The sequence below is a fragment of the Phacochoerus africanus genome, chromosome 2, assembly GCF_016906955.1.
Source record: "Phacochoerus africanus isolate WHEZ1 chromosome 2, ROS_Pafr_v1, whole genome shotgun sequence".
In the NCBI taxonomy this organism is placed as follows: domain Eukaryota; kingdom Metazoa; phylum Chordata; class Mammalia; order Artiodactyla; family Suidae; genus Phacochoerus; species Phacochoerus africanus.
In genome coordinates this window covers 271,500,630-271,527,659 of record NC_062545.1, presented here as the reverse complement: position 1 = coordinate 271,527,659, position 27,030 = coordinate 271,500,630, and the positions used below count along the sequence as shown (strand labels likewise).

Here is a 27,030-nt window from a genome sequence, read left to right as displayed (position 1 = left end):
AGCTTCATTCACACTTAGCGCGGTGCGTGTAATGCTTTGATGCATAACGTCAGCTCCCCAGGTTAAGGGGCCGGGCAGGAGCTGTCCCTGCAGCCCTGTTTCTCGCCCAGGTGAGGACATGAGAATCAACTAGGGAGCTTTCAAAAGACCCATATTCTAGGTTCTTGCTCCTAGAGATCCTGACATCATAGGACTACAGTAGGACATGGCATATTGGCTTTTTATTTTTCCCTTTCCTTAGTTCATCTTATTGGCATTTTAAAATGATGCAAGTAATCTATGGCAGTTATGAAGTCAGAACACAGCCTTGTAACCAGTGAAAGAGGTCACCACTCTGAGGTCTGGGTCCAGCCTTCCCATGTGCTTTTGGGGAGAGCTCCCAGTGGAGACTGGCCGGGGTCTGGGCAGTCAGTCAGGACAGGGACTTGGGCCTGGCGAATAAGGCAGAGACCCGGATCCCACGACCAGGTCTCAGTTCCCTCCAGAGAAGGCCTCTGTCTTGGGAAGGAGGCCATTTGGAACTGGGGCAGTAGGTCACAGTCTGGAGCTGGGGCAGTAGGTCACAGTCGGCCTGCTGATAAAATGAACTTGACGCTGATTTTCAGAAGGCTGCTCTGCTGCTTCTGAAACAGTTGTTCTCCGGAGCTGGGATTGTCTTCGGCCCCAAGGTGGTGTTGGGGCCGAGAAGAGAGGAGGAACAGGGGCAGGAAACCAGGCCAGCTGAGCCCACATGGCCGTGCACGGAGCAGGCAGGCAGCGAGGGCAACTTGAGGCACTAAAGCTCCGACAGCTCGAGGAGGTCAACCTCCTTCTCCCGCCTCAGCTGCACAGGCCTGTGCTGCAGGGACGTGCTGGTGAGAAGCAAGCCTGACCCTGCAGGCGGCTTCTGAGCAGCTACGAGAAAGCGGGCTCTTTGCCTTCCGCATGTCTCTAGGCTTATCTTCCCAACCCGACGGTAAATTCCTGGCAAAGACCAGCCACTGTCTCGGTGCCTGTGCTTGCTCAGCAGACACCCAGCAGCTGCTGATTTAATAGGAAGGGGTGCGCATACTGACCCGCTCAGATCCAGGGAAGGGCTTCACAACAACTAAACATTTTTTTTTTTAACGTGTTCTCTTAGAGAGAAGCTTTGTATCTTTGTTTTAAAAAGCAGATCGATGAAAAGACAGAAAAGCTTAGGGCTGTTTCTCACAGCTTTCAGAAGAACAAAGCACAGAAATCATCGAAGAAAGCTGTTTTTAACCCATTCTGCCCCCCCAACCTCCACCCTGATCCTCATGAATCTTAAGAAAAAGAAAAAAAAAATCCACAATCACTCTAATGAATTATCAGGGTAGTAAATAAAGGTTAATAATCATAACCACCTGAAAAAGTAGGTTAAGTCTTAGAAAACTAGTTGCCAGGGAAGGATAGAGTCAACAAAGACCTGCTAGGCTGTTGTTTTTCTGCCTCGTTTAGCTGGTTGTACAGAGGTTTTTTTTGTTTTTGTTTTTTTCGTTTTGTCTTTTGTCTTTTTAGGGCTGCACTCGCAGCATATGGAGGTTCCCAGGCTAGGGGCCTATACCACAGCTCATGGCAACGCCGGATCCTTAACCCACTGAGTAAGGCCAGGGATCAAACCCGCAACCTCATGGTTCCTAGTTGGATTCATTAACCACTGAGCCACGATAGGAACTCCCAGAGTTTTGTTTTTATTAAAAAAAAAAAAATTGGAGTTCCCGTCGTGGCGCAGTGGTTAACGAATCCGACTAGGAATCATGAAGTTGCGGGTTCGGTCCCTGGCCTTGCTCAGTGGGTTAAGGATCCGGCGTTGCCGTGAGCTGTGGTGTAGGTCGCAGACATGGCTCGGATCCCGAGTTGCTGTGGCTCTGCCGTAGGCCGATGGCTACAGCTCTGATTCGACCCCTAGCCTGGGAACCTCCATATGCTGCGGGAGCGGCCCAAAGAAATAGCAAAAAGACAAAAAAAAAAAAAATTGTTTTGGCCACACCCTTGGCATGTGGAAGGCCAGGGATTGAACCCATGCCACAGTTGCAACCCAAACCACTGCAGGGACAACATCGGATCCTTAAACCACCACACCACAAGGGGACCCCCCCACAGAGTTTTGAAAAACATTAGGGTAAGAACTTTTTTTAAATGGCTATACCCACAGCATACGGAAGTTTCCAGACTAGGGGATGAATCAGAGCTGTAGCTGCTGGCCTACATCACAGCCACAGCAACCCCAGATCCGAACCACATCTGCGACCTACACCGCAGCTCATGGCAACACCAGATCCTTAACCCACTGAGCAAGGCCAGGGATTAAACCCACATCATGGATACTAGTTGCCTTCTTAACCCATGAGCCACAATGGGAATGCCTGGCATCGGAAGCTTTTAAAAATCCTCAGATGACTCCAACTGCAGATAAGTTTGGGCACCACCGGTATATATTTGTGAAAGGATGGACTGAGCTGTGATTGTAACAGTTGAAGATAAGACCTAATTATACCTAGAAGTTTCTTTGATTTTTCTGGTTCTTAAAATCTTGCTCTCATTAGGTGTTAAGTCTTCTTAAGACAGTAATCAGCAATTTTAGTGACTATTTATTCAGGGCTTGTGCAAATATAAGTTGTATTTTTTATTTTCTGTAAATCATAATTAAATTCCTCAGTCTCTGACCTAGCCGGACAGGACTGGGGGAAGCCTGTGGGTTTGGAAGCTCTCATCAGGAACTACCTTCTCCCCAGGCAATGTCCCCATTCTGCCAGGTCCCTAAGCCCGAGTGCCAGCCCTGCTCTGTGCAGACCTCAAGTGGCTCGAGTGTTCCCAGGCCTCACCCTGCTTCATGACAAGAAGTGGGATGAAAAGCCCTGTGATTTGCCCTGCAGCGTGGAGCAGCTCAGGGACGGGCCCTCCAGGGCCTGATGTTCAGACCCCACGGGGTTCTCATTAGGGGTTCCATTGGTGCTTCAGTGCGGCTTCGGGTGGGCCCTAGATTTTGACCACCGGGACATGGCTGTCTTCTGTGCAGCTCAGGCCAGGAGGTGTAGACCCCCAGAGTTGATCCGCTTTTCCTCTCTCCCCTAATGTTGTCCCATCCCATCTTCCTTTCCTAGTGGCTTCTAGGAGCTGGAGACACAGCCTGTACCCTCCCCTGCCACCCAGGCCCCAAGCTGTGAGTCTGCAGGGCCTCCGAGAGCCTTTGGAGACTCTCAAAAGGCCCTCGCATATGAATCACCAAACACATGTTCTCACTTACTCTGTTATTTGCATTTAGCTTTTTGATTGTTCATTTCTCACTCTCTTTTTTATTTTTTGTCTTTTTCAAGCCACACCCACGGCATATGGAGGTTCCCAGGCTAGGGGTCGAATCAGAGTTGTAGCTGCTGGCCTATGCCAGAGCCACAGCAGCTAGATCCAAGCCGCTCTGAGACCTACACTGCAGCTTATGGCAACGCCGGATCCTTAACCCACTGAGCAAGGCCAGGGATTGAACCTGCATCCTCATGGATACTAGTTGGGTTCATTACCGCTAAGCCAGGACGGGAAATCTGTTCGTTTCTCCTTTACTGGGAAGACCAGAATGGCAGGGGGAGGCGTGCTAAGGTGGAACAGGACGGTGGGCAGTTAGTTATCTTACACTGAACCACTTTACCTCCACAAAGGGCAGCACCGTATGGCTCAGCCTAAGGAGTAGAGCATGTGATACTGATAGACTGAGTCGTCAACAATTTAAAGGAAGTCCTCACCCTGGCATCACCAAGTTAGAAGACCCAGCGCCTAGGTCCCCGCCGGCCCCGCATCTGTCAGCTCACCCTGTTGGCCTCCACGTGGTGCAGCCTGAAGGCCTCCCCGGTGCTCTCGTTCACCACATCGAACTGGTGCCGGTAAGCCACGCAGATGAGGTTGTCACTCTCTTCCGTGGGCCCATCCACCAAGGTCATCACCACGGGAGAGTCGGACAGACAGATCTCCTGTGTGGTCGACGACGACAGAGGAGAAAGGGGTGAGGACAGAGCAGCCGTCTTCGTCTCAACCCCCACCGCCCGCCCCTCCAGGAGAGGGTGCCCCAGATGGGGGGGGGCAGAGCCCTGTGCCCGTGGGGAGGGCGGGGGCAGGAGAAGAGGCAGGGAGGGTCTCAGACATCCCCTCCCACAAGCTGTGCTCCAGGCTCAGACCTCTGTCCACTGCACAGGGGAGAAGCCAGGAAACAATTTTACAAAACTGACCCAGCAGGTGAGCCCTCAGGTAGCCCGGCCCCGTCCTGTGCTACAGTAATAATAAGAATAGTAGCAGTGACAATCATTGCCAACCCCGTTGAGCACTTCACATGGCACCAGGCACTGTTCTCACCAAATCGTCCTACAACCCAGTGAAGTAGGTGGGCTAGTCTTCTATTTTACAGCTGAGGAAACTGAGGCTCAATGGTCATCTGACCTGCCTACAGGCACATAATTTATGTGGTAGAGCCAAGAACTAAACTCAAGAAATCTGACCTCAGAGCTCATTCTCCATATAAATGCAGACACCCTACATACACTTTTTTGTGTGTGTGTCTTTTTAGGGCCGCACCCGTGGCATATGGAAGTTCCCAGGCCAGGGGCTGAATTGGAGCTGTAGCCTCTAGCCTACGCCACAGCCACAGCAATGCCAGATCCAAGCAGCATCTGCGACCTACACCACAGCTCGTGGCAACGCCAGATCCTTAACCCACTGAACGAGGCCAGGGATCGAACCTGTGTCCTCCTGGTTCCTAGTCAGATTTGTTTTTCCGTTGAGCCACAATGGGCATTCCAGCTCTACATAAATGCTAATTAAGGTTACTAATTACTTACAGTATGAGACGAACACCGAACTTGGAGCAAGAGTGCAAACCGTTTAACTTAACTGACGCTGTTGTGACCTTGGAGTGGAACTTTAGTACTAAATGACATGCATAATTCAGGAGCCTTTAACTCTAGACAAAAATAACTTCTCATCTCACCTGTGGGCATATGCTGCCTTAGGAGCCAATGATCAACATGCTTCACACCTTAAGGTACCATAGTTTTAGAAAGCTAGAATGATAGGATCAAAGTGTCTTGACCCTCCAGGAAGCTCCTCTCACAGGCTCTGCCCTCAACCCCACAGCAAATCCTACTAACTAAGGCTGGGGGCAGCTTTGCCCACCGTGCCTTCCCACCTGTCCAGGACCAAAGCGGCCGTCATCTCTCGCCAGGATCCTGCACCAGCCTCTTAGCTGGACTCCTTATCCCTCTCTTGGCCCCCTGAGCTCTCTTCTGGACAGCAGCCAGAATGACTTTTTAAAAACCTGCCATTTCTTTGTTTCAAACCTTCCAGCAGTTTCCCCCATTCGTTCTTCTGTGTCAAAACCAACATCCCCTTACAAATGTGATAAATTCATTTGAGTAAAAAAAAAAAAAAAACAAAAAAACCCAACATCCTTGCCATGGTCTTCAGGGCTCAGGAGAACCTGGACCCCGTCCACCAACCCTTGCCTGTCCCCTCAGCTGCAGCCATAGTTTAGTGAATATTCATCATCTCATATAGATACAAAACAAGAGAAAAAGAAAAAAAAAAGTTTTTCCTGGTCGGGAGTTCCTGTTGTGGCTCAGCAGTAAGAAGCCCAATTACTTTCTATGAGGATGCGGATTCCATTCCTAGCCTCGCTCAGTGGGTTAAGGATCCAGGGCTGTCGTGAGCTGCAGTGTAGGTGGCAAGACGTGGCTCGGATCCCGCGTTTCTGTGGTTGTTGTGTAGGCCGGCAGCTACAGCTCCGATTCCACCTCTAGCCTGGGAACCTCCATATGTCTCGGGGGCAGCCCTTAAAAGTGAAAAAAAAAAGTTTTTCCTTGTGATGAGAGCTCTTAGGATTTACTCTCTTACCTTTTATTCATAACACAGAGCCGTGTTAATTACTTTCACCATGTTGTATGTGACACTGGGATTTATTATAACGGGAAGTTTTACCTCTGGATCACCTCCCCCCACACCCCACCCCCGCCACCCCTGCCTCGGGTAACCACAAATCTGGTCTCTTTTTCCATGAATTTGTTTTTGAAGCATAACCGCCTTTAAAACGATGTTGGTATCTGGTACACAACCTAGTGATTCTATGTTTCCACCCATTTCAACGTGGTCCCCACTGGAGCAGCCTCTTCCGGGTGGATGGCACGAATGCAGGGGATGGAGGTGGAAAAGCCCAGCTCCTCTTAGTCTTCTGGGGAAACCAGGGCAACCGGCGAGAGCACCCCCATTTGGTTATGGAACCATGGGGCAACTCCAGGGGCCGACAGACTCTGGGTGCAAGGGGGGCGGGGGTCTGGCTCGGCCAGGAGGACACCGTAGGCAGGAGCAGAGCGACGTGAAGAGGAAACCTACCCTGATGTACTGGAATTCTTCCACGGGTGACTCCGACAGGGGAGATAACAGTGGGGCGCTGGTCACCCCGCTTGGCTTGCTGTGTTTCCTCGTGATCAGAAGCAGTTTATTCCGAATGGCAACAACGACCCGCAGCTCCCTGCTGTGGTGAGTGTTAATGGCATACAAGTGGCAGCCTGGCAAGGGAAATAAGTGATGCTGAGCACATGGCACGAGGTGGGGAGCCCCAGGCCTCGGTGGTTTGGCCACACCCAAGAACCCTGCAAATTAAGCATAACCCGGTGAAATGACTAGACTGTTCCTCCACCAGGCAAATGTGGGACTTGAAATAAACATGAGGAGTTCCCGTCGTGGCACAGTGGTTAACGAATCTGACTAGGAACTATAAGGTTGCAGGTTTGATCCCTGGCCTTGCTCAGTGGGTCAAGGGTCCGGAGTTGCCATGAGCTGTGGTGTAGGTTGCAGATGTGGCTCGGATCCCATGTTGCTGTGGCTCCAGCATAGGCCAGTGGCTACAGCTCCGATTAGACCCCTAGCCTGGGAATCTCCATATGTTGCGGGTGTGGCCCTAGGAAAGGCAAAAAGACAAAACAAACAAACAAAAAACCAAACCAAACCAAACCAAACCAAAACAAAAAAAGAGATAAAAATGAGATTGAGTCACAGGAAGATTAAGGAAGTCCTATTCCCTCTAGTCTAGAGTTTGTGGACTTAGTGTCACACCCACTACATGACAGGAGTTAAAGTGAAGGGTGATCGGAGGTCCAGGAATCAAAGTCTAAAAGTCTCTTTTCCCAGTTTTGCTCACGGAGCTTCCCTCACCTCCCAAACTTGCCCCACAAGGCCTCCAGTTTCTTCGAGGCCTCCATTTGTCTTTCTTTCTTTCTTCTTTTTTTTTTGTCTTTTCTGGGGCCACTTCTTCAGCGTATGGAGGTTCCCAGGCTGGGGGTCTAATCGGAGCTGTAGCCGCTGGCCTAGATCAGAGCCACAGCAACTTGGGTCCAAGCCACGTCTGCAACCTACACCACAGCTCACGGCAATGCTGGAACCTCAACCCACTGAGCAAGGCCAGAGATTGAACCTGCAACCTCATGGTTCCTAGTCGGATTCGTTAACCACTGAGCCACAATGGGAACTCCCTCTCTACCTGTCTTTCTACCACTCAAGGGTCTCTTAGGGAACCTATGAGGCTCCCTTAGTGATGTTTCCAAGTAAAGAACAAACCACTACAATCAAATTCCCACGCATTTTTATTTTTGATAAAATCTGGGCAGGCTGAGAAAAGAGATGAATTGGACAGAAACCGCCAGAAATCACCTTTGGTTTTCTCGAGTTTGTTTTCTCTGCAGTCACACTTGCCCCTCACAGCCTTGCCCTCGACGCCCCTCTGCACGGCGCTGAGCCTGAAGACAAAGAGGCGGGCGTCCTTCCCTGGTGGGATAAAGCCGACGGGGGAGACGGATGGACAAGTAAGACGACCCGGGAGAACCGAAAGGGCGGACTGGGTTCGAACACTACCGCTCGAGGAATCAGGGTCGAGAGGGCCCAGAGTTCAGGAGAAACCGCGCACTGCCTTTACCTAACGATGCCATCAAGGATATCCACCCCTCCTCTCCCTCACCGTCCCCTTCTCAGAGAACAAACGGGCCACCAAGGACCCTGAGCCCCGGGCACCAGGAGAGACAGCTGGCGCCACCGATGCAGTCAGAACCTTGCCACCCGCATGCTGGCCAGAGGCTACCCGGTTTCCTTCCTCCCAGAGAATATCAGAGGGGTACCACCTTTGTCTGCTCTGAGAATCAGAAGGTCCAGCACCTCCAGCACGTGCATCTGCTTCACGGGCAGAGTTCTGTCAAACACAGGCACCGATGGAAGGTCATCTGGAAGAAAAAAGTCTGGTTACCCAAGCCTGCAACCCAGCCCACCTTTCCCAGGACCTCTAAACCGTGCCTGCGGGTAGTTTTGGACCCCGATTCTCCCTAGGCGAGGAAGGTGGTCGGCTTCTGGAGCTTTTGTGAGGGCTCCACAGAAAGTTCAAGCACCGGTCTCCTCTCAGCTCAGGGAGAAGGACAGATTTCTTTCCCAAAGGTGCTCACAACTCCTCACGGGGAGCGTAACAGCAGGGCCCCTAAGCTGTATTCTTCTCCACACTGTTCGTCAAAGAGAAGGCAGCACCTCTCAATCCCAGCTTTGGCTGGGGCTGCTCCAAAGGGCTGAACACAGGTTTTCAAAGGTGCTAAGAAGCTTAGCCACTTCTCCTAAGAAACTTCTGATTTGGGGGTCACGTTTGCGAACACACTGCATCTTAGGAGGTTTTGCCTATGTCTCAAGAGAGCAAACTTAGACGGTCCTCTTGTATTTAAAGTAAATACAAACACCCTCTTCCAACATGCCCTATGTCTGTGGCAAGAGCAGTTTACCTATAATTTTTCAGTCTTTCTTCATAGAGGAATATGAAATCGTCCTTTTAGATAAAAATAAGCAAGAAGTAGCAATTTCCCCAAATCACAGGGAAAAAACCCCCTAATTTGAATGGAAACATGCGGGAAGGTGGTAGGTAAGTGGATGACTAAAGACAGTGCAATTATACGTAGCATTTGTTTTTAAGCTTACTTACTGGGATCTTAAATCACTAGCAATTCCTTTGCTCCTGGGAGGTCCCTTGGACAAAGAGGGCTGTTCCATAAGCAAAGGGTCTGTTCTTAGCTTGTTGGAGAATGAGGGCAAGGCAAAGACGTCCCAGGATGGTGTGGGCATTTGAGGCAAAAGTGTCCAGCTTATTCTTTACCTGCCTTTAGGTCTTCAAGGGCTCTCTGTGGGTTTGGGTGTCTCTTTAATTGTAATTTAGGTGCAAGAGGCCCTGAGGATCTTGGCTCTTCCAGGAATCTGGGGGGGGGGGGGGTGGGGGGGCTTGGATGGGGCTTGGAAGCACACTTTCGTCATCAGGATTAGTGACCCCCTGCAGGGGAGGGGTCTCCTGTCCTGTACCTGTGAGGGCTCTGGATCTGTCAGAGCTCGGAGCCTGCCAAGCTCTTATTAGACAGAGGGTTGCCGCTCGTTGGCCTTAATGACCAGGCCAAATGGATAGATGTTGTGACAGCCCATCAAAGCACCTTCCTTCTCCCTCCACCCCAAGCCTTCTGGACAGGAATGGATTCTCGGGCTTTTTTGTGCTTCTGCGGGGGCTGACTCAAGTTTTCAAACTATGAGATGATGGTCATTCCAGTCGTCTCCATATTTGACTAAATGACTCCGGTTTTTTCACTTTATGAATGGCAGTTCACATACACTGAGGGCTTCCTACAGGCCAGGCCTCAATGCTAAGTGTTTTGCATGTCACTTGATGTAAATGCCTTGTGACCCTCCAAGGCAGGAACTTCTAATCCTCTCACTGAGCAAATGAGGAACCTGAGGCTCAGAGGTGCTAATACCTTATCCAAGCTCATGTCTCGAGCTTCTGGAACCCAAGTCTGTGCACGGACAACGTCTGGGCTCTTAGGGGGTGCGGTAGCCTAAAAACAGCACCACATCCCCGTGGATTGATGGCACGAGCACGGAAACAACTGTGCTGTAAGGAACTGATAAATGACAGAAGCGCTTCACCTCATAGTTAAAACAGGGATGCTGGGTGGATACTAAATGAGCATTTATTCTCCATCCAATCTTTCGCACGTGCCCAGACAGGTTTAAATACAGCACAGGAAAGAAGAGGAGGCAAGGATATGAGAAAGTGATGTGGATTTAATGACGGTTTCATAAGCGTGGTTTCCTTCTTATCATCTCTCTGAAGAAACAATCTTTTAGAGCTGGTTTTTCTATTACTGCAAAACCAAAACAAATGGCAATACCATATTTAATCAGTATTTTGTTTCCCTTCAAAGTAGGTTTTGCTACACTTAGAAGACAAAGAGTCTTGATTTTTAACCATGACCTTGAAAGCAGCAGACTTTCAAGGGGGTACGTCTAATGAAATTAAGCAGGGGCTAATGGGATAGAGTGGAACTTGGCCTGAAATGAAATGGAGAAATTCCTCGGGGAAGTAATTTGTAATATGATTAAGGGTAGACAAGAAAAAGATAAACAAAGAATTATGGCTTAAAAGCACACCAAGGAATACAGAGAAAGCTTTAAAGGTTATTCTCTTTTTCGCAAAAGCAGACAAGGAAAACGGCTGCTGCATAACCTGGACATGAAATAATAATCTGAGTAATACCTCTAAGCTGGTGGTGAGCATACAGGCTACCACCGGGGTAAGATGACAGCCCTCAAGTTTGAAAGAAAAGAGTTTCCTGGAAATCACAATAAGCCTGCCATCTGACACTGCTGGTACAGTCTGGATCCAGAAAGGGACCTGGGCATCTTAATTTGGATTTTCCATTTACAAAAACAGAAGCAATGCAAACAGAACCGTTTTCTGTTTTCAGGCAAGGCTTCAACATAGTCACCATGAAACACGGTTTTTCTCTTTCCTAAAAAGGCAAACAGGTAGAATCGGACATTTTCTCCAATCACAAAAAGTTTCGTAATTCTTGGCCCTACGACTCTCGCTGTGGAAATCTGCGTGAAGGGAACGACGGTACCACTGGTAGAGTTTAATTTTATTTTAATGAAAAGCAGCTGGCCTGGAGGAGCGCGCACTGGACCAGGATCGCCTCTGGGCTCTGGTTCCAGATGTGCCGTTAACCAGCTGTGTGAGCTTGGGCAAGGCACATCATTTCTTTCGGCCTCCGCTTCTTCATCTGTTAAACTAAGAGACGAGACTAAACCTCGAAGGTCTGTTTTTGTTTTGTTTCTTAAAGTAAACTCTTTTGTTTGGTTGCAATTTGGGCGAAATCTACAGATTTCGTTACCTTCTGGCATGTTCGTAGGGGTAGAGCGTAGATAATAGCTGCTGCTCTGTGCCAGATGCTTCTTTAAGCTGTCACCATAGGTAACCTCATGTTCTCTCTAAACCTTCCCCCCAGTTAAAATCACCATCCCCTTTTTGTTAAGTTCATCATTTTTCATTATTATAAGCTATTTTTTTTAGCCACTTAAAAAATTACCCCCACTTTTAGAAAAACGTGAAGCTCAGAGAGGTTCAGTTTTCTTTGCAATCACAAAGATCTTCTATTTCACAAATGTTTCTAAAATTAAATATTTAAATTCTGAACTTCTGAATTTTAAGTTATTGACCTTTTAGTAAATTCATTATATATGCGATTACATATGTGTGTATATATATATAAAGTTTAGAAATTATGTTATGGACAATGAAAAGATCTATCGAAAATAATAGATAAGATCAGAAATAAGTCTGTCTTGTCTTCCTGCAGAAAGGCCCCTAGACCGGGGCTCAAAACACAGGACATACTTTTAAATATGCAGACTCAGGGTCCGAGGAGAGAGCACAGGTTGAGGCCAAAGGTGGGAAAATGCGGCAGTTTCAGGCCATTAGGTCACCCTCACAGGGTTGGCCTTCCAGATGCTCATAACCAGAGCCCAGGCAGCCTGCTCCTGTGCACGGGGAATGTGCCCTTGTTAGACACTGTCTCTGTGCCCAAGACTCCTGCTGAAGCCCCAGGACGTGACTGGCTACTAGTATTTAGCCTCTTTATCATTTGTCAGGCATCTGGAAAAATCTATGGGACCACAGAGTCCCTGCGTCTAAATTAAATTCCCATCAGAAGCTGAATTCCCTCTATGCATCCTGGCCAAGGTCATGTCTGATTGGTGACTGATGGGTAGGGACAGGGAGCTGACCACCTCCCTGGTCGGGCAGGGACAGCCCCACCCGGCTGCACAAAATTTGATTTTATATTGAGTTGAGATCTGTCTTCCTGTCAAAATCTTTTTGTTTCTCTATCCATCAAGCAAAGGTTATCTAAGATTCTCATCGTTTGTTTTGGACACCAAGTACTCTCCGAATTAGAAAGCTTTTTTTTTTTCTCAAAAAAGAAATAAAAAATAAAAGCCCTTTGAGAGAGAGCATGTCCCTGAGACAGTGGCTCTACGTAACAGTGTGCCCTTGTCAATTTAAAATAAAATGCTCGAATCATGATAAGTGCTGGCTGAAAAGGAGATTCTCCTTGTAGGTCATTTGATATCCACAGACTAATCAGGGGTTTGGGGAAGGGCTGGAACTGTTCTGCGTGCCCCCCTCTGGCTTGCTGGTTTAACGTGTGTTCCCACTGACTGTCCTGAAAACACAGGGGTGGGCTTGTCAGGAAATGAAACTCTGCTAACCTCACCGCGGAGGACACATTTCCGTAAAGGGAGCTGACGAAGGGGTCACCCATCTGAGAAGTTACACAAAGAGAGACGTTTGAAGGAGCAGCTACTCACTAACCATCCACTAGCAAGACGCCAGCATCAGTGGAAACCAGCAAGGCCTGGCCCCAAGGATCTGCACACACGGCTTCGTGGGGGAAATTACTGCAGAAACACTGGGGCTCCCAAGGCTGCGAGGCAACACAAGCATCGGAAGGTAAGTGCACCGGAAAGAACATACCAGCCCATCAAAGGGGAACGCGCCGCACGCCGCCCCTGAAACAGCAACACAGATATCCTCGAACCCTGGGAGCTGGCCGGGCTCTGGCTCAGCTACCTTTCTTAAGCGGAAACGTCTCCTTTCAGAAACGCACGCAGTAGGAAAAGGCTGAAGCCACACGTTTCTGGCACCGTGACCTGTGTCTGTATCGTCCTGACGTTCCTTGGGGGCGGGGGGGGAAGCACTGGTGACGTTTTCTAAGCAAACGTTTCTCTTTCACACCTAGAAGCTGCACCAATTGGCGCCTATTTTTGGGGGGAGGTTTCACATCAGTTCATGAGAAAAGGAAGTCCCACCTAACTGTATTTTAAAAAGTCAGATTCCTGCGTTGCTGATTCGGCAAAATTATTAAACCGTACACAATGCAAGAAATTGATATTGGCTTAACAGGAAATTGATATTAGCCTTGACCCATTGAAGGCTATAGAATCTTCAAAAAAAAAAAAAAAAGTGTCTCTTTGTAGGAACATGGCAAGTGCTGCTGACGGAACCTACTCGTGTTCCCTTAATGTGACACGTTCACATCGGCCAACTCGTATCCTTCGTTTCATTCCCTTTCTTGCCGAGCCAGCCCTCCCTCACCACTGCCTGGGAGCTGCGGCCAATGCCTGGGGTCTGCAGACATTGTTAGTGGCTTCTGAGCTGCAGTGGGATCGGGGACATTTTTCAGCAGAACCCTTAACTTCCCTCCAAAGCACGTGGCTTGGCCTAAAAGGACGAGGAAGGGTGTGGGGATTCTGAGGGACAAGCTGAAGTCCTCCATCTCTGCTTCCCAGGGGCTGCACTCGAGCCTGCGGGTGTGTAGCTGTGTTCGTACGTGCCGCGTGAGCACAGGCTCGCACACTCAAAACAGAAGCGATGGCTCTGAGGTTGCCTGCGAGGGTGTCATGTGGGATGAAGGCAAACACTGTGGGAATTATTGCTGTCGTAGAAACGTACCATTTCCCTTTACGAAACCCACACGCCTCAAAAGGAATATTCTGATTGTTACGCTGAGGCTTGGGCTGTTGTGGAAAAATGTGAAGATATTTTATGAACGGGAGGAGGGCTGCACAGGTGCAGGTCATGACGTGGAATGGGATTTTCCTAAGACTTTTGGAAATTCTGAGTTTGTGACTTAGAGCAGGAGGACATGGAGAAGCAAAGCCCATATAAATGCCAGCTGGGGGACAGACGTAGACATCGTAATATTAGGTGACACCAAGACAGAAAACTACTTCTGAATGACAAAATGTTCTTTCACTGGAGGATACGAGGTTAGAACCAGAAGATCTAGGGGCCCTGGAGGATGCACGGAGGGCTTAAGGAGGTCTGTGAAATCCTGAAATTGTATTCAAAGTGTTGTATATGGGCTATTCGTCATCGTCCTGGGCTGATGTGTATGGGATTTGGGGCTCCGCGCTTACAGGTCCTCAAAGGGGCCAGGGGCTCCACCAGCCTGAGGATGTCACGTCTGCTGTGTCAGGGATGTGACCTCAGCCCCGGCTCCACAGAGGCCCTGCTCCGAGGACGGAGGTCGTGTGCCGTGGCACCAGATTCCTTCCCGCCACGTGAGGGGCTAGGTGCAGATTCTGCAGGGCTGGCGTCGGCCTAAGTGGAGGACTCATTCCTGCTTCTGCCTCAGAACAGGAGCAGGGCTCACAAAGCGATGGGTGCCTAGGAGGCTGACAAAGCCCATTCTCTGGAAACGGAACGAACACTCTTGGGAGAAGCCTGTGGGCCTCCGGCCTCTGCCGAGCCGGCTTTCCAGCAATCCAAGAGGGCCTGTCGAGCAGCGTTTCTCCAAGGATGGCCCGTGGCCCGCTGGCAGGTTTTGAATGGATCCCAAACCAAATGGAACAAATGCTTTGCCATCAGTCTTGCCTTAAATTGACGGTGGTTTTTTTTAGCATCGGTTGTATTTTGAGCTTATCGTTTTCCTGAAATGGGACTTGAAAACGTGTAGGTCCTGCAATTCAGGTATAAACCATCTATGCCTTCATTGTTAAGGTACAGGTGTTCATAATCCTGTTGCTTTTATATGGACGCTTCTCCCGTGATGCACTGTCCGTGGATTTGTTCCATTTTCCTCCCTTTACATATTCTGAACATGGACATAAATAGGGTGGTGCTTTACAACACGAAATCATACAGACCGTAAGTTCATACTGTGACTGTTTTTCCCTCTTCTGTCCTTGGTTACCACCTAGTTCTTTTTCCTTGGGCAGCGGACATGAGACGTAGATACACAGGTCACAGAGTTTTCTGTTTGGCTGAAGGAACTAGAGCCTAAGAAGGGGGTGCTCCCCTCGGGTCCTCGGACCAACAGCATCGGCATCGACGTGTTAGAAATGCAGATTCTCAGGGCCCCCTCAGACCTACTGAATCAGAAACTGGGGATAATTCTCACACACACTAGAGCTTGAAACACGCCACCCTAGAGCCTTGCCGTGGAGAGTGCGTCCATGGTCAGCAGCCCAGGTACCAAATGAGAGCTTGTTAGAAATGCAGAATCTTGGCCCCGCTGGTCATGAGGACGTGCGCTTGGTCACAGTGGCCAGACGGTCAGTATGTACACGAGGCTTCCGGAGCACTGCTAACCCCAGGCTGCCCGTCCAGGCCTGGTCCAGCAGCTCTGCTCCTTTAAGCATGCAAACCCCGTGCAACCATGGAAACAGGCCCTCCCGAAAAGCTGCCCAGCTTCATCTGGGGCTTCCCCTGGGGACTCTGCAGAGGCGAGCTCTTCGTCCTCCTGCCCCCACAAACCTCTCTGTAAGAATCTCAATAACAGCTCTGAAGACAAAGGACATTCACAGTTAAATGCATCATCAACTTACCTCTTTTTTACAGATCCCTGAAGCCACCAAGCTTGATGGTGCATCTCCTCTCACAATGGATTTCAGTTTTAGTGCCTTACAAAACAGAGGTCTCTTTGAAAGTTTGTTATCAGGCAGTAAAAAACCAGCAGGATCAACAATTACGATTTGAGAAAAAAAATTTTTTTTTAAATGAAACAGGAGTCATTTCAGACTAAAGTTCCCGGTTCCCTTGCTGCCCTAACATTGAAGGAATGGAGTCAGCTGGGTAGGGTGAAGCCCTAATGACCCCAAATACATCCTGTCATTTCAACGAATCAATTGATCAGTACAGAGATTTCCAAACTATCAGTATTTAAAAAAACAACAACAACAAAAAACCCTTGGGTCCTTCCTCAAACTTGATGAATTAGAATTTCTGAAAGTAGAGTCAAGGTTATCTTTAGATACGGACCAAAAATCAAGAGCCCCAGTAACAGTGCACCTGTTTGGGGGAAAGATTATCTTTGCTGCTAGGATGTCCTGATCCCCTGGCTTGGCTTCTACTTTTGGGAAGCAGCTAAGCTGTGTCACCTCCGGAACTGAAACATATTAGTGCCATGTGTGAGCAAGGCAAAGGCAGAGCGTTTTCTCCTCAATCCAGAGTGAGGGGAAGCCTGGGAGCCACCTCACTGTGGCCACGGCTTCCAAGCAGTAGGGCAGAAATTCGGGAATCCTGCAAGGACACCGCCCTCCGCGCTTACTTCCGCCAGGGAGCTTTTCCTAAATTGGTTCCCCGCTCGCCAGAAAATTCCCAGGAGGCAGGCAAGTGGCATGTGCTCCCTTGACAGGAGGGAGCCCAGCCTGGGCCCTGCAGCCTCTTGCTCCCGGGGTCACCCCCTCCGCTGCAGAGGGCTTTCCTCTCACTCACGCCTGCGGAGAACGACGCCTACCTGGTTATCAGCAATCTCCCACGTGGTCCCACAATAATCCTAAGAGACGTCACAGAGGTCCTCCAGGAGCGTGCAAACCTAGTGTCCCTCGCAGGTGGCCCATCTGGTCTGGATGGGACTCACAACTACACGTCTTGCAAAATAGGTTTCAGAATAAAACCCACCTGCCCAATTCTAACAAACTCTGCCTGGCGGGCCTCCTCTTTCTTCCGCGCTGACTTGGGGGATTCCGGTAGGACGTCACTGAAAGATCGTCTGTTCAGCATGTTCTGGAAAAGAGAGAGAAGTTATGAACTCCAAAAATGGCTGTGGCATCTCATCCTCTAGCTTCTCTTCATGCACAAAACTATTTGTCCCAATCGTCCTCCTTCTTCCTTCTCTACTCATTCGCTCGTAAGCATTTACGGAGCATCGCTTAAGTGGCTGGGTCTGTGCCAGATGCAAGGGATTAAGAAGCCAACAGGGATGGCAGGCCCGTGTAAAGGCTGAGAGCGTGGGCTCCAAAATCGGGCAAACCAGCAGCTCCCCCTTACTGACCGCCTAACAGCGTGATCGGCTGCCACGCTGCACAGCTCCAAGGAGGCCATTCTCACAGAGGGGACCCCTGGAACATGGCATGCTCAAGTCTGTGTGAATGGTACCCTCTGGAGTTGTGCATTCTGTGGCCTTCTGGGTAACTCTGGGCAAGTGAGTTGAGTTCTGAGTCTCGGTGTCTGTGTGGCTAATACCTGCTCTGAGGTGTGTAATGAGGACTGCATGGAAGGTGCTTGGGCGTATACTCAGAAAATGTTAGTTTTCTTCTAGACCATTGTCAGAGAACTGGGCACACTCATGCAATCGGCAAGTATTGGCTGAGTGCCTAGCCCTCTGCCGGATTTGGGGATGTGACGTACAGTCTCCATCCTGGTGGAGCCCAGTCTATGGGGGGACAGATTAAGTAACTGATTACATGATGGGAACACGGGGTCTTCTCTATGAAGGGGAGGTAGCATCTGGGGGCTTTTAACAGGGGCACCTGGCTTCAGCTGGGGATGGGGAAGGCCTGCTCAGTGATGTTTCAGCTGAGACCCGAAGGACCTCACATATTCTTGGTACCCTCTCTGCACCCTCCTCTGCCCTTAGGGGAAGAAAGGCATGGAGAGATGACCAATCGTGGCTTGCTCTTTAGGACCCTGGGCTTAGGCGTGCTCAACCCCTGGGAGTCATTGGGGTGCACTGCCCAGCCAGAGGTCAAGGGCACCTATAGGATGTTGGAGGTCACTGTGCTGAAGGGGAAGGACCACACGTGGGCACCAGCTCGTTTTGACGTTCTTCATGTCCCCGAGGGGCACCTGATACCAGATGCTGCATTTATGTACACACGTCAGTAGCAATGCCTTTTGCTGGAGTTTGTGGATATACTGGTTCTAGGGGAGTCTCCCTGCTTGGTCTGTGCTTCCTTGTCAAATGCGGGAAATGCTTCTGAACAATGATGATTTCATTCTGCATTAATACTTGTTACTCTCCTTGATATGCAGTGATCTCACACCGAGTCTGGGGGCCTCCAAAGAGCATGGTGCCCCTCGAGGCCCTGAGTTCCCCAAAGGAGGAACGTGGTCTCATCAGCGTGGATACACTTTCTGCCTACGAAGTGTCTGGCGCAAAGTGAATTTTCAGTAAGTGTAAATGCTTGTTTCAGTGCCCGGATGTGAAGCCAGCCAATAGGGCTCCAGAAGACCTTAAAAAAACACCCGGCCTCTCTCCCAAACCCTCACTTTACCCATCTACCATCTCATGGCACAGGTAAGGGTGATCAGTACCGCAAGGAAGCTTGTGTCCTCAGCTCAGACTCCGAAAGAAGGAAAGAAGACCACAGACCCAGGGTACCTTATGCAAATCTGGCATCAAGTCCTGGTATAAAGATCGAATCAACATATCCAGAGTTCGTCGACGTTTCTGGGCGAATGTCGGGGTTTCCAAAGTGGCTTTTTCACCATTAATTACTAAAATAAATCAAATTATAAAGGAGTTACAAATGTTAACAGGCTATATGGAAGAATTTCCTTCTCAGGGAAACTCCTCAAAGTATATGCCACCCACTTTCCTAATGCTGGTATTACCCTTCTTTCATGGAAAAATAATTTAAAACTCTCTAAATTTCTCTGAACAAATCCACAGTCTATAGGTTTATCTGTTTTACCTTTTCTGCTGGACAAGCTTCCTGAGCAGAAGGTCTATCTAATTCCTTGAACAACTAGCACATACCCAACCTGCCCTCATCCACCATTCTACCCATTCTATCCATCTACCCATCCATCCATCCCATCCATCAACCCACCCATCCATCCATTCCATTCATCCATCCATCCATCCACCCACCCATCCATCCATCCATCCATATATCCATCCATCCATTAACCCACCCATCTATCCATCCATCCATCCATCCACCCACCCACCCATCCATCCATATATCCATCCACTCATTCTATCCATCTACCCATCCATCCATCCCATCCATCAACCCACCCATCCATCCATTCCATTCATCCATCCATCCATCCACCCACCCATCCATCCACATATCCATCCACCCATCCACCCATCCACCCATCCATCCATTCTATCCATCTACCCGCCCACCCAACACATGGGCCAAAGCACCAGGATGCCATACAAACAGAATTAAATATATGTATCTGTTGCATTTTTGTTAGAAAGATTAGCAATTGCCTAAGCAGAGTCCTGGAATTCTTAGCCTAATGAAAGTTTATTCTGGAAGAAAAAGCTGGCAGTTCAGTGGACCACAGACACCAAGAGTCTGGCACAAAGACCAGGGTGTCCAGTGACACATCACCACACAGAATAGAAAGCACAGAATTAGGAGCTTGAGGTCAAGACCAAGATGGGTTGAATCCCAGCTGGGCTGCTATGTGAGCATGCTTGAGCAAATTATCTAGATTTTGGGGGGCCTAATTTTCTATCTCGTAAAATGGATATAACTATATTTCTTATAGGGTTGTAAGAATTTAAGTGATGTAATACATATAAAAGAGCATGGAGCCAGATACATCAAACTGAATACATGTCAACTACTGTAAGGAAGGGCAGTGTTCACAGACCGAAAAGTAAATTTCCTGGGGACGAGCATTTCCTAGATGGGAGCTGTGTGCTGGGGGCAAGGTGGGCTTGTTTGTGGCAAGACATTCTTTTTTCTTTCTTTCTTTCTTTCTTTCTTTCTTTCTTTCTTTCTTTCTTTCTTTCTTTCTTTCTTTCTTTCTTTCTTTCTCTTTCTTTCTTTCTTTCTTTCTTTCTGGCCACATCTGCAGCATATGGAAGTTCCCCAGCTAGGAGTCGAATCTGAGCTGCAGCTGCTGGCCCACGCCACAGCCACAGCAATGCCTTGTCTGCAACCTATGCTGCAGCTTGTGGCAACACCGGATCCTTAACCCACTGAGCGAGACCAGGGGTCAAAGTGGCATCCTCATGGATACGAGTCAGGTTCGTTTCCTCTGAGCCACGATGGGAACTCCTGGCAAGACATTCTTAAGGAACTGGAACTATACCTGTCTATTATTTTCTCTAAATCTGTGATTGGGAAATTTTTGTTTGAGGATATTTTCTCCTTAGTATCCATAGAGAAATCCATTTTAAATTACTTGTTTCTGCTGAAAAAGGTCAAAGTTTTTGTTGAAACACCATTTCCTGGAGTTCCCGTCGTGGCGCAGTGGAAACGAATCCGACTAGGAACCATGAGGTTGCAGGTTGGATCCCTGGCCTTGCTCAGTGGGTTAAGGATCCGGCATTGCCGTGAGCTGTGGGTAGGCCCCTAGCCTGGGAACCTCCATATGCCGGGGGAGGGGATGGCCCTAAAAAGACAAAAAGACCAAAAAAGAAAGAAAGAAATTAGGGGTTGAGATACTGGAAAGGAAGAGACAAAATCATCCTCTTAGGCAAGTGACTTGCAATGTTTGCTGCTTCTAAAGTCAGCATCAGACTTCCTGCAGGGACCCTGGCGTCGGTTAAATGTGTAACCAACTCTGGAGGCCCAGCTGGAAGCGGAGGAAGCCCCAGGGAGGGGACTTTCATTGCTCCACTCTCCAAAAGTTTTAGAAGCTTGGGGAGATCTTTGCAAGAGACTGGAAGGATTTGCAGGGGGGAGAGAGGCTATCGAGTGGCTTGGCTGGGACTGGGAGGCTCTGGTGACTGGAGTGTGGTGACTCCAGGGTCAGCTGCACGGATGTGTGGACGTGTAGGCACCTCCGTGTGGCTGCTGAGGGAGGACTCACGTTCAGGGCTCCGAGGGAGAGACCCGATGAGAAGACAGTGGAGGGAGGACATGTGTCAGTCCCCTGCCCTGGCCTGAGGGGCTGGTTTTCGCCACCGCGAGAGTAGGGTTAAGACCGAAGCCGAAGGAGCAGCTCAGAAGGGCTCTGGGAGGCTCAGTCACTGCTGCCCTGGGGCCAAGTGACCAAGATGGGCTCAGAGAGGAGCAAAAACACTCCAAACTGCACAGGAACAGCGACAGCCTTGAGCAGGGCTGGGGCGTGGGGTTGGGGAGGCAGCTGGGAAAGCAGCAGCATCACGGAGGGCACGGATGCAAGGCACTGCCAGGGCTCCGGCCGCCTGCAAGCTGGACTCCCAGCTCTAACGATCAAGGGACATTCAGGGGCGGGTCGCAGCAAGCTCTTGTGGCTCAGAAGATGGAGCTCAGAGTGGGGCATCTTGGTCTTATGAGTGGAGCTAAAATGTACCCTCACCAGCTAGTGAAGCCCAGGGTCAGGTTCTACACACGTCACATACATATTCTGTCTCTGTCTGTCTCTTTCACATACTCACACCAGACACACCCCCCCCAACAACTCTCTGTGTCGCTAACCACATGTCCATAACCACCCTGTGCCCACCTCCCTCCCTGACAAGCACACGGACACAGGTACAAGCAGAGATTTGGAAGCGGCCGTATCAGACCCCTGGGCAGAGAGGTAAAGGCGAGGCCCCAAGGGTGGCGAGCAGGTGAGTGCCGACAGACCTCACCTCAGGTGGGCGGGATGGCAGGTACAGGGAAGGACCAGGAGAGCCTTTCCCAACACTACCAGCAACCTGAATACCCTTCTTGTGAAGGATTAACAGAGCATGGAACACCATCAATGCTTTAACAATGATATTGTCTTTGGAGCATCCTGGGGGGACTGGAAGAAGTGCAACCAGATGTAGAACAAGTGGCAGAAACATGGCAAAATAGAAACTTACATTTCACTAGCAAAAAGTCCCTGAATTCCTGGTGGTCTGTAAACACCGGTGGGGAGGGCAGGGGTGGGCCGAAGAGTGGCACGCTCTCTTCCGAAAATATTTTCAGCCTGCACAGAGAACATCGCAGAATTACCTGTTTGTTTGTTTTTTCAAAGATCATCAACATTTGGACCTTAACCCTGTCCAGCTGCCTATGAGATGTGACAGCAATACCCCTTCCACAGGGGGAAGGCCTTGCCCGCAATGCCTCGGCCAACATGCTGCCATTCTACGCCTTAGGATCCTTCGTGGTCCAACCCACCAAGCTGCGGGCGAGGTCACGTGCCGGGAATAATAGCAAAACCACCACTGAGCACCCACGGCACGCGAGGCAGCATACTTGGTGTCTTAAGACACAGCACCGGCCGCTTCTCACCAACCTGGCAAAGCAGAATCATTACCTTCATCCTACAGATGAGGCCAGAGGCTCCAAGAAGATAAACACTTTTTCTTTTCTGGCAGAGACTGTGGCATGTGGAAGTTCCTGGGCCAGGTATTGAACCCACACCACAGCAGCAACCTGAGCCACAGTAGTGACAATGCCAGATCCATCACCCACTGGGCCACCAGAGAGAACTCCGATAATACTTTTTTCAAAACCTCACAGTTAATAAGTGACAGAGCTGGGATTCCAACCCAAATCGATTTGGTTCAAAGTTCATGTCCTTTTTTACAATACTGTGATACCTTTTTTTTTTTTAATTGAAAAAAAATTTTTTTTTTTCTTTTTACGGCCACACCTGTGGCATAGTGGAAGTTCTCAGACTAGAGGTCGAATTGAAGCTGCAGCTGCTGGCCAACGCCACAGCCACACTGGATCCGAGCCACATCTGTGATCTACACCATAGCTTATGGCAATGCTGGATCCTTAACCCACTGAATGAGGCCAGGGATTGAACCCGTGTCCTCATGGAGACTATGTTGGGTTCTTAACCCGCTGAGCCACAATGGGAACTCCAACAATATTATGATACCTTCTAACAGATTAATTTTTGAGAAGAAAGGGATAAATGAGCAAGAACGCAGCCTAGGAAGGACAATACTCTGGTCAAGATCAAACATCAAATGTGTGCCTCTGTTGAGTACAGAAAAATTCTGAGCTAATCCTGACCCTTGGGCCCCACACAGGGCAACGCTATATGAAACAAGCTTTTCCCAAAGAGATGGTGGCCTTGAAGGAAGTTCTTTAGGGAGAACACTTATCTCAGATAAGCCAAGAAATCTGTATATCAAGAGGGTCATAAAATGAATGCTAAATCAACATGGAAACATGAGAATTACAGCAAGCAATTAAGATAAAGTCATTACTGACCTGTAATTGTCATTTTGTTGATCATACCTCACTAAGGCAAAAATATCTGTGGTGATGATTAAGGAAATTAATCAACAACCCCAATGCTCAGTGGTCGATGGCTTGTGCTTTGCAACCCCAAGTGCAGAATCATCCTAGATCTGCGCCCTTGGGGTCAGGGCACCTGTCACGCTCAGGCTGAGATGGAACCTTGACTCCTTCAAACGAGACGGCCCAGGAAGACACAGCTCAGCCTCTGCATGCTCATCCTTCTGGGAAAGAGCCCTCTCTCCAAACCCATCAGGAAAGCAATGCAAATAATGGTACTAAGGAGCTATGCAGCCAACAAAGCAAAAAGAGCAGTTTGCTTGCCTGGAAATATAAACAAGATCCCAGAATGAAATTAGTCATGTATTTCATCTCACACATTTTGGAAAGAAAAGCGATTTAAATGCTTCCACTGTACACCTTCCCTCTCTCTCTCCTTCTGGCTTTGGTAGACAAAACAAACCAAAACAAACCAAGGTTGCTGGTGGCAGCCTCTCAGAGAGTCTACTTTGCTTGTGTGGGGCACGTGGAGTCTAAAATAGTACCACCTCCATCCAGCTTTTTTCCTTCTCCCGTTCTTCCTCCTCCCGCACCATCTCCCAAGCCCAGCTTTCCTCAGCAAAGGCTGAAACACCGTCGTCAACCCCTCAGCGCGTCTCCACTCCTAGACTCAGGGCAGAGTCTGCATTAACTATCTGCTCGTGCCTTTCCAGACGCAAATGTGCCAGAACCCAAATCTAAAACCCATGATGAGAGGTAATTCTAAAAATAACGACTTCCTCTCCATCACTCTGTCCCCTCCCCCACTCCCCCGGAGAAGCTTGCTTTCTGTTTTCTGAGAAGAGCTGTTGCAGGAAGGGGGCAAGATTCCTCCTAAATCTCCGTGAGCAGAGTAGGATATCACTTATTATTAACGTGTAGGTGCATATCTGGTTTCTTTCCCGCCCTCAGGGCAATTTTCAGCTTTTAAAAGCTGACATGCTGTCGTGTGAGGTTACCGCGACCAAAGTGTGCAGAGCAGTCTGCTTCCAGACGCAATGGGTCATGATGGTCCCATCTCCCAACGTGTTCTCCAGGGGACACGAAGAACTAGACGAGAATTTATTCGGAAAACTGCCTATTAGTTGCCTTTTACGTACTACGTAAAATCTGTAGAGGCACTACCGCTGGGGTTCACTGTCACAGCCAGGGACCCAGGGCAACAGTGCCATGGCCAGCAGTGTGGGTGAGGGGCATGCTCACGCCCCCAGCCTGCCTGATGGAGCTGAGCCTGGACCCTACCAAGAACGTCAGCAAGACTTTGTCAATACCAGCTAAAGAGGGAGGAATGGAAGCCGAGGGAAAGAAAGTTAAAAAACAAGATTAACTGTATCATTTCTCAAAAGTCAAGAGACAGGTAACGCAGCAGCTATTCCTAGGGCTTAGAATCAACAAAGACGCATTATTTTGGCTTTTTATCTTAACTTGCAAGTTTTTATGTCTAAAGCAGGTTTCTAGGAGGACTCACTACCTCTGGTTCTTTTATTTCCTTTCGTACCAGTGGGTGGTAGGACGTTTCCCTCATTTCAGAGGCTACCTGAGGAAAGGGGAGACGATTCGCAAGTCGGGAATTCTCTGAGAATGAGTCCATCCACCACGGCCGTGGATGGAGAGGGAAGAAGGGGAAAGTCCAATATTGAGGGAAAAACTCAACACAGCGGGTCTAAGAATCCCGCAACGCAAACCAATCCCACCACGCCGGTCACTGCAACATTTGGTTTGAGGGTCACTTAGAGCCCAGAGATGCCGGCCAGCAGCTGCCAAACTGGAGCGTCCACACAGGCCCAGGATACGGGTGAAGTGGGAGCGGATCATGGAAGGCTTAAAGGCCGGAGAGGGCTCCTCGCCTTCCTGGAACACAATGGTGACGATGTCGTTTCCAATGTGGCGCTTCCTTTCCACCTGGAGGCAAACACAAACACCGTCACCGAGAGGGTGGCTCACACGCGGCACGTTCAGGGTTAAAACACGAAGCCAGCAGGCAAACCCCATGGCTCACGGAGCCCGGAGCGCCAGTCGCCCTCTACTCCTGCCCCTCTTCCGGCTCCCCAGCCATCACCTCCTCTCCTCTCCCAATTCAGGCCACACTCCTCTTGCTTTTTTTTGATTAGTCATTGAGTTCTTCTTTTCTTTTCTTCGTTTTAGGGCCACACCCTCAGCATAAGGAGGTTCCCAGGCTAGGGGTCAGATTGGAGCTGCAGCTGCCGGCCTGCACCACAGCCACAGCAACACCAGATCCGAGCCGCATCTGCCACCTACACCACAGCTCATGGCAACGCTGGATCCTTAACCCACTGCTCGAGACCAGGGATCGAACCCGAGTCCTCATGGATGCCAGTCAGATTCGTTTCTGCTGAGCCACAGCACTCCTCTGGACTGGCCTCCTCCAGGAGCCTCCTAACAGCCTCCTTGCCTCCCTTCTCTCCCACGTTGCTGCTCTGATCAGGTTCACCTTCGCTCCCACTTCTTCTCCTCAGCCTGGCACCCAAGGCCCCCAGACAAGAGGCACTGCATCAGAACTCCCTGGGGACAGGGCTCAAATGTGTATATTTTTATAAATGCCTTTGCTAGTTCTGAAACATATACTTGGTGGAAACAACGGCCCTACCGAATCTGACCCCAGGGAACCTTTCCAAAATAATCTCCTAGACTTGTGGTCAGTGAATCTTTTCTGCAAATGCCTGGACAGTGAATATTTTGGGGTTGGTAGACTGTATGGTCTCTTCACAACCAGGCAGCTCTGCCGTCATGGTGCAAAAGCAACTCCAAATAATACGTAAATCCATGGGCACGGCCATGCTCCAAGAGTACTTTATTTAAACAAACAAGCCATCTACCGGATTTGGCCCATGGGTCACAGTTCTCCAGCCCCTGTCTGGGGCCTCTGCGTAACTGGCCAAACACGACTCTCTGTTCTCCTGGGGTCTCCCGTGAATTCCCATGCTATACTGTGAGCTCCTGGAGAAGAGGCTCCCCAATTTGTGTTCGGTATTATTCTCACCTTGCAAACAAGGAAACTAAGGTGTGGAGATGTTCTAAGTAGTTTCGGCAATTATTTCTTGGATGCTAAAGGCACCCCCAACAACAACAACAAAAGACATAAAGTTGACTACATAAAAATTTCAAATTTTGTACATGAAAGGACACTCTTCAACAAAGTGAAAAGGTAGCTCAGAGAATGGGAGAAGTAGCTGCAAATCATATATCCAATAATATATTAAGAACTCCTACAACTCAACAACAACAACAAAAAACCAAATAACTTGATTAAAGAATGCACACAAGAGTTCCCGTCTTGGCTCTGCGGAAACCAATCTGACTAGGAGCATGAGGCTGAGGGTTTGATCCCTGGCCTCGCTCAGTGGGTTAAGGATCCGGCGTTGCCGTGAGCTGTGGTGTAGGTCACAGACGTGGCTCGGATCCCGTGTTGCTGTGGCTCTGGCGTAGGCCGGCGGCTACAGCTCTGATTAGACCCCTAGTCTGGGAACCGCCATATGCCTTGGGTGCGGCCCTAAGAAGACAAAAGAAGACACACTTCGTCAAAGAAGATAATACAAATGGATAATAAACACATGAGATGCTCAAAATCACTAATTATTAGGGAAATGCAAATCAAAAGCACAATGAGATACCATTTCATGCCCGTTGGGATAGCTATCCAAAAAACAGGAGCCAGGAATAAGTGTTCTTAGGAATGCGGAGAACCTGGAACACGTGCACGGCTGGTAAACGCTACAGAAAATGTTACAGTGGCCC

The 27,030-nt window shown here is 49.3% G+C and overlaps 1 protein-coding gene across 2 annotated transcripts in view; it reads right to left on the bottom strand.

The window, feature by feature from the left end:
- Nucleotides 1-27,030, bottom strand: part of GARNL3 (GTPase activating Rap/RanGAP domain like 3) — a 148,161-nt gene that overhangs the window by 12,940 nt on the left and 108,191 nt on the right. For both annotated transcript variants that reach the window (XM_047768439.1, XM_047768440.1), the window contains exons 13-23: nucleotides 25,068-25,176; nucleotides 23,209-23,254; nucleotides 21,858-21,964; nucleotides 18,492-18,607; nucleotides 16,790-16,894; nucleotides 15,715-15,789; nucleotides 12,698-12,809; nucleotides 8,151-8,249; nucleotides 7,687-7,800; nucleotides 6,370-6,545; nucleotides 3,804-3,962 (exon numbers count right to left, since the gene is read on the bottom strand). In XM_047768439.1, the coding sequence (XP_047624395.1) occupies nucleotides 3,804-3,962; nucleotides 6,370-6,545; nucleotides 7,687-7,800; nucleotides 8,151-8,249; nucleotides 12,698-12,809; nucleotides 15,715-15,789; nucleotides 16,790-16,894; nucleotides 18,492-18,607; nucleotides 21,858-21,964; nucleotides 23,209-23,254; nucleotides 25,068-25,176 (1,218 nt within the window). The remainder of the gene's footprint in view (nucleotides 1-3,803; nucleotides 3,963-6,369; nucleotides 6,546-7,686; nucleotides 7,801-8,150; nucleotides 8,250-12,697; nucleotides 12,810-15,714; nucleotides 15,790-16,789; nucleotides 16,895-18,491; nucleotides 18,608-21,857; nucleotides 21,965-23,208; nucleotides 23,255-25,067; nucleotides 25,177-27,030) is intronic.